Genomic DNA, 9,561 nt, shown 5'->3' on the forward strand with positions numbered 1-9,561 from the left:
CTTTTCAGAATTGTTTTAGCGCAAGTTGTGATATGTTGATTTGGTTGTGTCATAAATATGTCAACATGACGTGAATAGATCTCTGACAACACTGAAGTGAGACGTGTTTATTTCTTATATATTTGTTTTTTCTGTCAAATTTTGCGAGGCTACAGTTGACATGTGGTCAGATGTGCTCGGTCTAAATGGACACACGATCCTTCAGATTTGACTTCTCTCTGTGAGTCACTTCTTCTGACATTTGTACTAAAAAAAACGTTGCCGTGTTTGATCAGCGTTGTACTGGCTCTGTCGCTGTCAGTCCTCCTAATTGCCCATGTGTCTCCTGTCGGTGTCTTTTTGCTCATTATAGCCACATCTCCACCAAGAGGTGCATTTCAGTTTGCTTTGTGATCGTACACGAGGTCCAAAGAGCAGTGTTCCCCCTGCTATTGTACGAGTACAGCGTTTCCCAAACTTTTCACAAGCGTTTGGCTTGAAGACGGACTCCTGTTTCCTTCTTACACTTAAAAAAAACAAAATAAGCACACAATAAAACATATTACTTTGATACATTTAATGAATTACTGTCATTAGTGAATTACTGTAATCTGGTCCTCCGTAAATGAATGTCCGCACACACACCAGGACACGTGCCAGGCCGGTGTACAATTTACCGCTTAAAGAATGATGCAGTTAATGTATGGCTAAAAGAACTACAGTTCCCATGATGCTTGGCGTGCCTAAACAGAAAGCAGTGCATTTCCGCAATAGAAACTAGTAGCAGGTTTGAAGTCCTATGCAGCGGTATTGATTTGATCTGACAAATCTTAAGTAACTTTGATCAGGTGTAGAATTACTACACCTTCTGCTTGGACTGCGGCAGCTGTTCTGATGAAAAAAACTCAGATGAAAAAAAGCATCTTGCGTCTCATCACGAGTGACGATGGGAACACTGAGTGTAGGTAGAATTGCAAGGTTTATAGCGTGTCTGTGTAAATATACCATGTTACAACATGGAGACCAGCAGCTTATTAGAGCAGCCTGTACATGTACTAAACTTTTTTTGCCTTAAATTTGGTGGCTGCAGCTTATATTCAGGTGCACTCAATAGTTCACAATTTACAGTAACGTACGGTAACTTTATGTTCTTTTGCTGTTTTGCTTCAAGTAATAAAACAATGCAATTAATGTTACACATAAACATAATAATGAAAACAAAGGCACATAAAGTACAGAAATCAGTAAGGAAATGAATGCATTATGAGGATTATTACAGAGCTAATTGGACATATGAGCTCAAATATGTGTCACGCGCTGCGTGACAGCTTACATCACAGTGACCGTTTAGTTCTCAATTCATGCTCTTATTTTGTAATTCTTCCTTGTTTTCTGCCTTTACTTTCCTGTTCTGACACACCTACTGCTAATTTGAGTTCCTCCTACCAGCTGAGTTGCAGCCACTTCCTCCCTCCTTGCCACGCCAAGCTGAGGTGCAGTCGCCACATGCTGTTCCTGAGTGCTGGCCCACGGTCCAGCCTACCGCGGCCCCTGCTCAACGTCACCACCACTTCCAGCTGCCCTCGTCATCTGCACAAGTTCTGCCGCCGGTGCAACGCCAGAAGAATTGGTTGTCTCTCCTCCAACTCCTGCACTGCAAAAACAGCCATACTTGAAAGAAGCCCAAATGATATTAAAATGAGGCAACTTTTCTTATTTCAAGCAAAAAAATCTGCCAATGGGGTAAGCAAAAGTTGCTTGGGTAGAATTCTTATAACTAGAATACTTTTCCTGTGACTTTTAAGAATATAATGAGTCCTAAAATAAGCAAGTTGTTCTTGATCACATCACTAGATTTAAGTCAAATGTTCTTATTACAAGTTAAGAAGTAAGCCAAATGCTCTTATATAAAATTAGCTGAGTCTTATTCTATTTTCTTACAATTTAAAGGGTCTCCAATTAACCTACCATGCATATGGAAGGAAGCCAGGACAGGGGGGAGTGTGTGAGTTCCACACAGATGTGTTCCAAAGGTGATTGAACCCAGGTTGCCTGACTGTGGGGCTAACATACAAACCACTCGGCCACCATGCAGCTTACACTGCAAAAACTACATTTCAAGAAAGTAAAAAAAGTCCCATTTTCAGCAATCATTTCTTTTTTTTTCCGAAAAAGAAAAATATCCTGTCCAGCAATTTACACTTGAGAAAAATAATGTTATATTAGGAGAGTGTAGCTAGCCAATTCTTATGAAGATATTTTTTGCCAGAAATGAGTTGTTTTTTTCTTATAACAAGCTAAAAACTTAATTTTGATTCTTCTTCAGCAACAGATTAAGAATATTTGTGTTAAATTAAGAATAAAACTTGTTTCTAAACTTTCTAAATTTAAGAATGGACTCACACACAGAAAATAAATGTAAAGATTTGCTGATTTCGGACCAATGTGAAGGCTGCACAGCAAACTTCACAAAGCGTACCAAGATTTATTAACTGAAATCCAGTCATAAAATCTGTGTAAAACTATTCAACTTAATTCAAGAAAATATGACACTCTTTTTATATAGTTTAAAAATGTAAAAAATAGTGAATTTACATGCAAATCATGCCCAAAAAGAGTTCTAATAGTGTTTATTTCCTAAATTAAGCGAATCTTAGATCCAATCACAGTCTTTTTACATAAAAAAGTTCCATCCATATCATTTGCCTCATTTGAAGTAACCAACATAACTAACATGCCGACAAGAAACGATGTTAGCTGCCTGGTGGCCGAGCGGTTAGTATGTTCAATCACCATTGGAACGCATCTGTGCGGAACTCACGCTCACACGCTCCGCCCTGTGCTGGCTTCCTTCCACATGCGTGACAGGTTAACTGGAGACTTGAAATTGTAAGAAAATAGAAAAATACTCCTACATCTAGAATATGTAGAAACATTTTTACTTAAATCTACCTACAACTTGCTTATTATAGGACTCGTGTGACTCGTTAAAAGTCACAAGATGAATAATCTAGTTATGAGAATTCTAGCCAGACAAATTTTGCTTATCCCGTTGGCAGAATTTTTTGCTTGAAATAAGAAAAGTTGTGGCTTCTTTCAAATGTGGCTGTTTTTGCAGTGCAGAAAACGTGTCACATTCAAGTTTCATTTCCATGGTAGCGTGCCTTGTGAAGATATAATCAAACGTGAGGCGAGTACTCACTTGCTGAACGTTCAGCAGGTAATTACACTCAGTCTGAATCTGGTGCGAGCTTGTAGTACGTTACAGAAAAGTTATCTCGGTGTTAACGAATCATTACTTCATCAAAGGAAGGACACCATTTCCTATTCCTGCTCGATATTTAATTTACAATGCTGAGCACAATATGTAGGGTGCCTCTGTTCGGTGGGAATTAGGTGTGGACTGCAAACAGGCACCGCTGATCGATAGTTCTTGACGACGTCCTGTGGTAAAAGGAGTATGTGACGACCGCACTGCTTTACAAAACACAGTTCACCATTTATTTCTCACGTCACGACACATACACAAACATTTATCGTGACAAAACAGTTTTTAGGACTTGAAGGCCGGTGGTGGCGTTAAACAGCTTTTTTGATGGAAGAAATATGGAGTGGTCCTGAAAACACAAATTACACAGCGTGTACACTAAAAGAGCTGTGTTGACAATTCCAACGCTCAGTCAGGGTGTACACTGAACAAAGCCCATGGTTTACAGAGAGCTCTTTTGAATATTTCGAGTCGTGTAGTTGAACAGCGCTCAGTGCAAAATACAACCACAATAATGAAGGAACACCTCTTCAAAAGTGAGCATTTTCTTTGCAAAGGCAGCTCTGATAAGCCCAGGCTCATCCCTGTGGTGAGTATTATGCATCATACGTATATACAGTACCACTCAAAAGTTTAGAGACACTTTCTCATTGAACAGCATATGAAAATGTCTCCAAACTTTTGAACAAAACACAATACAGTGAAACCTCGGTTTTCGATTTGACAAAATTCCGTCCACAGTTTTTGTACACAGTCTGGGTCTCCGAGCACGGAACAGACTAGTCGCTTTGCTCACATATGTTTTCACGGAATCGGGTGCCCAAACAAGACATACCACGCGTTTAACTTAATCTCTGTGCTTTTTATTTAGTCCAACTGCTAAATCACCTGCCATGGGGCCAAGTTATTAGCGTTATTAGTGAAAGCACTTGGATAAAGATTTCAAGAAAGAACTAGCAGCAGACTACGAAAGTATAAATTAATAGTTACAGCAACGCCACGTTTATTGTGATAAGTAAGCTTCCTTATTTATAAATAGAATACTTTAGTAGTTAGAGCAGTTTACGACCTTCTAAATGTGGTTGTTAACATTATTAGAGCCCTCTAGACATGGCATAACACCCCTATAGTCACCTTTACACTCTTATCACCCAACACAGTTGACATAATAAGAGAAAATAAGCCATTTAAGACATAAATAAGACTCACGCGTGTGTGTGTTGCTGTAAATGTGTTGCTTAGGAGAATGGGAGGCAGACAGGAAGTGAGTTGAGTTTTAGCTTGGCGTGGTTGCAAGATCATTCAAACCTGCAATAGAAGTCTGTCGTCCCAGCGATCAAGGCTGGTGCTTGTGTGTCTCACTGAACATTACAGTAATTACTGACACCTCGTGACCAGTGTAGAATACTACATATCATCACAGCGTCTTTGAATGCGTCTTCTGAATGCCTTATATTGGTATTTTAGTTTATTTAGCCATTTTTATGCTTGAAAATGCGTCATTTCATAAAAACGAATTAATATGTATTAATTAATAGGCTGTATTCAACCACAAAAACACTTATTGATGATTTATTAATGATGATATTTTTGAAAAACTGTGACAATAGAGATGAAATTCTCAGTGGGTTTTTTGTATTTTTGGAACGAATTACTAACGAAAAACCGAGGTTCCACTGTATATTCATTTCAATCCCTCACATGTCACGCCACTCCCAGCTTTTTCATTGAAAAGTATGAACGTACAATTCCAAAGACAATGTTCTATCTGTCGTCTTGATGACACATTCGACGCTGGGAACCGAGCAGGCTCATAAGCACTTGAGCAAGAAGAAGTTGCAGAAAGCTCCCCGAGGACAGTCGCACATCTTCCCGATCCGAGCGCCTTTCCTCACCGCGCACTGCTCCCCGATGTCACACTGCAGGAGACAACGGACATCGTTATTTTTCACCCCAAATTTTAAAAAAATCCTCTCCGGTACTGCATGCTATGTGATACAGTATTTTGATCATGGCCTCAGAGAATGCGCTTGTGCTGTCATCAGGTGTCGTTAGTGTGTGTGGTAGTAAAACATCGAGCGAAACAAAACTTAAATGAGGTCCCCGCTTCCTGTCGCAATTTCAAATGCAAATGTTGGCAGGTATGAATTAACACAGGGGTGTCCAAAGTGCGGCCCGGGGGCACATTGTAGAAATAAAATTTAACCCAAAAAAAAGTAGTAATAACACCGTAATAATAAGAGTAATCACCAATAAAAACTAAATGTTCTGTCTTTAAATATATATCAAGTTCTTTTTTAGCCTTTGTACAAAATTTTAAAAATACATAAAAATATCATAGTGACCCTTCATATTCTCACTTTCGGTGGAAAAACTTTGGACACCCGTGAATTAACATAATCACTATTTCAGTATATGAGAAACACTGGCCTATAATAGGGGTGCTCGATCCAAATATCGATATTATCGCAACCAGGGTAGTATCAGTATCAGATTGATCTTAAATGTTAACTTTCACAAATATGTGTGTTTTTGTTGGGTTGTTCATGTATATCGTAGATACTACTGTACTGCTATACTACTGTACAGTATATATTGGATGAAGTTTTAGTAGTGTAGTATTTTGCGCAAACAACCGTGTGTAATAAAGGGAAATAAATGTATTATTTTGTTGATATCGTTATATTGTTCTACATTGTTGTATTACACGGGTGTCCAAAGTGCAGCTTGGGGGCCATTTGTTGCTGTTTTTTTATTGGCCCGTGGCCCATTCTAAAAAAAACAGCCGCTTGGAGAAAAAATAACAGCAAAAATTGATCATAAAGTCAAAATATGAAGAGAAAAAAGTTGGAATCTAACAAGAACAAGTCATAACTTTACAACAATAACATTGTAGTATTACAAGGAAAAATAATATCAAATTAGTAGCTCTTGAAAGTTGAATTTTTTTTTTTCAAAACTTTTTTTCAAATAAAGTTGTAATTTTTCGTAAAATAGTTTGCGGAAAAATGTATAATATTATCAGAATAAAGTACAAATATTATAGGAATGAAGTCATAACTAGGAGAAGAAAATTTACAATAAGAAAGTTGGAAAAAGTTGGAAAATTTAAAAAAAAACATCAGAAATGGAAAAAAACAGCTGTAATTTTACGAGAATAAAGTACAAATATTCTGAGAAAATAGTCTTATAATAAACTCCTTGTAATATAATGAGAAAAAATAATGTCGCTTTAGTAGCATAAAGTTGAAATATTAAAGAAAAAAACACCTGTCCTTTTTTCAAAGTTGTAATATTAGGAGAAACAAGCAAAATGTTGGATTTTTTTTTTTTTTTTGCAAAATTAGGTTTGAAAAAAAATTATATTATTACAGTAATAAAGTCAAAATATTTCCCCCAATTTTTTTTTAAAAAGGAAAGATGAACTATTTTGAAAATAAATAAACAAAACAGCAAAAATGGGGGGAAAAGAGCAAAGAGCAAAGTTTATACTACTGGTAGGCTTTTTCATCCTTGCATCCTTTCGTTTTTCAGAATGTGGCCCTGGGTGGAAAAAGTTTGGACACCCTAGTTGCATGAAATATTGTCAAACTGTTCACAAATAAGTTTGTTTCTAAAACATATTTTGGTTTGCTTTAAATCTTTAAATCCTGTGTTTATTCTGTTTATAACCATGATCAATAAATTAAAAAGCAAAAATCACAAAATCATTCAAAGATCTTGAAAAATGTCAAGTGAAAAAGTATCGTTATCGGCGATACTGGCCCTGCATTTATTTGATATCGAATGGAAAACAAAATATGTAGGATCATCTCCACCCACCTCCATTCTATAGGAATTTGGAAATAAATGACATGTCTGTAACAAGTTTACCGTCGGGACTTGGCCGAATTTCTTCTCCCACAAAGGCAGCCGTTTAGCCTGAAGCTTTTCGAGAACTTCTTGGAGAGCTCCAAGCTGCCACGCAAATAACAGTTTTAAAGTTAAGTACACGTGACACATTCATGAAAGCAAGCAGACTTTCTTCACTGAACAACTAACAATACCTAATGACTTTTAAAAGCTTACCAGTTGCTTCTCGCTGGTCAGGTTGGGTCCTTTTGGGTAAAAATCTCGCAGGGCTCTGGGGTTCAACTCCTCCTCGGACTCGGAGTCCAGGACGTGGGCTTGCGAGGCGCAGGAGAGCAGCATCAGTGCGCACACCAGCGCGCCTCCGAGACGCCTCATGGAGCTCTGCATGGTAGCGGTGCACGGCTTCATCATCGTCTCAGATTGTGACTCCGACGAGCCAAACACCTTTTTTTATTTGACGCCTGCCGTCTGGTTGCTCCACCTCACCTTTTTTTTTTTTTTTTAATCCCCCCTCCCATGTTTTGTCATGCGTATAACAGTCGCCTTGGGTGAGTCATCCCGTAAAAGTTGCTGGGCAAAATATGCCTCGCAAAGTCTACAAGATGAACAGCATCACTGTGGTAGGGGGTGGGCGTGTGGATACATGTGCGATAGCAACGATACCGAGCGTAATATCAATATCGGATCGATATTGGCATGATGAGATCGATATTTTTCAATCGCCTTTTATGTTTATTGTCACAATTCACAGATATGTGTTTTTTGTTGAATGAAAGCCAATAGTAGTCCTTGCTGTGGTTGAGCTATTTTGTAAATAACAATTGTATGTAACAAAAGTGCATAATTGTATGATGAGGGTCGCGGGCATGCTGGAGCCTATCCCAGCTGACTTCGGGTGAGAGGCGGGGTACACCCTCGACTAGGCTCCAGCCAATCGCAGGGCACGTATAGACAAACAACCATTCACACTCACATTCATACAATTTAGACAATTTAGAGTCTCCAATTAAGCTAACATGCATGTTTTTGGAATGTGGGAGGAAACCGGAGTACCCGGAGAAAACCCACACACGCACGGGGAGAACATGCAAACTCCACAAAGAGATGCCCAACGGAGATTCGCACCCACATCTTCCAGATCTCCTGACTGTGTGGCCAACATGCTAACCACTCGGCCACCGTGCGGCCTGTGTTATTTTGCTGATATTGTTATATTATTAGCCAGAAACAGTGCTTTAACGGCAGTAACTGATTTATTTCATTAATTATATTAATTTTTTTAGCGCATACGCATAATGGCAAGCCACGCCTCTCTGTTCGTGTCAAATTTATACTGAGTGTTGGACCACATTGACTCATACGACGGCTTCGGAAGTTAAGTCCAACTTTAAGCCATTCATACTCATGCATTGGAGCTTCAGGACAAGATGAAACGTATGTAGGATATTAATTCACTTCAATATCTATCTGCAGATGAAATTTCATTCAAATCTGATGTTGCAACATATGTTTTTTTTTTTACCCGGAATTACTACATGTTGCGTTTGCATTGCTGTCCTTTTTTCAATGTGGATGCCTTAATATAAATATAAAAGCAGATAAAATATGGATAATTTAGATATTATGACAAGAAAATCATGCAAAAAAACATTGATTTTCTCCAATATGGAGTGGATGTTGGTGGATATTCTACATTCCTGTCATCGATGACAGTTAGGCATTTCTTGTGGTTGGTGTGGGGTGAAAACGAATACACATCTTGCTGCTGCTGCATATGAAAAATACTTGATTTTCTTCCTGGACTTTTTGATGATCAAAAAAATGTAAATGGCTACTGTGTTGACTTTTAAAACTGATTTTTGCAGCCTAAGTTATGAGATATTTTGCAGTACGGCTGTGCACAGCTTTTGTCTTGACTCAATGTTAAAGCAATGGGGACCAAAGGCACTATTTTCCAGTATGAAATTGCCTCTAACTTAATATTTGGGGTAGAAAAGTGAATGAGGTAGCAAATTAAAGTTCAAGTCATGCTTTATCATACTTGATTTTGAATATTGAATATCTAATATATATTATATAAGATTCCTATCTGTTATGACGACAGACGGGGGCACAGTGTAGCGTCCCCACAGAGTCTCTGTCTCTGTCTCTGTGACGCTCTTTTATAACTGCATTCTAACCTGAACACATCAACAGCAGTGCAATTCCAACACCATATACACCATCCATCCATTTTCGATACCGCTTCTCCTCATTAGGGTCGCAGGGCTTGCTGGAGCCTACACCATATACACTCCCGATCAAAATCTTAAGACCAGTTGAAAAATTGCTAGAATTTGCATTTTGCACATTTGGTTCTTAATGAGGTTTTAAGTAGAGCTACAATATGCAAAAGCGAGAAGGGGGAGTGACACAAAAAGCACTTTGAAAAAGTAATTAATTGAAAACAACAATTAAACTGA

At 38.3% G+C, this 9,561-nt stretch overlaps 1 protein-coding gene across 1 annotated transcript; it reads right to left on the reverse strand.

The window, feature by feature from the left end:
• Window positions 1-1,864: 1,864 nt before the first annotated feature.
• Window positions 1,865-7,660, reverse strand: cart3 (cocaine- and amphetamine-regulated transcript 3). The gene is made up of 3 exons (XM_054771860.1): window positions 7,316-7,660; window positions 7,121-7,204; window positions 1,865-5,166 (listed from the first exon to the last, which is right to left on the reverse strand). The coding sequence occupies exons 1-3, from the start codon at window positions 7,508-7,510 to the stop codon at window positions 5,059-5,061; spliced, it is 387 nt and encodes a 128-aa protein (XP_054627835.1). The 5' UTR covers window positions 7,511-7,660; the 3' UTR covers window positions 1,865-5,058.
• Between the last annotated feature and the right edge of the window lie 1,901 nt (window positions 7,661-9,561).

The sequence above is a fragment of the Dunckerocampus dactyliophorus genome, chromosome 3, assembly GCF_027744805.1.
Source record: "Dunckerocampus dactyliophorus isolate RoL2022-P2 chromosome 3, RoL_Ddac_1.1, whole genome shotgun sequence".
Lineage (NCBI taxonomy): Eukaryota > Metazoa > Chordata > Actinopteri > Syngnathiformes > Syngnathidae > Dunckerocampus > Dunckerocampus dactyliophorus.

Coding starts and splice junctions, on each gene's coding strand:
- cart3 (XM_054771860.1), bottom strand. CDS start 7,510: ATGATGAAGCCGTGCACCGCTACCATGCAGAGCTCCATGAGGCGTCTC. Junction 7,205..7,315: donor TGACCAGCGAGAAGCAACTG/GTAAGCTTTTAA, acceptor TTTGCGTGGCAG/CTTGGAGCTCTCCAAGAAGT. Junction 5,167..7,120: donor AATTCGGCCAAGTCCCGACG/GTAAACTTGTTA, acceptor TGTCTCCTGCAG/TGTGACATCGGGGAGCAGTG.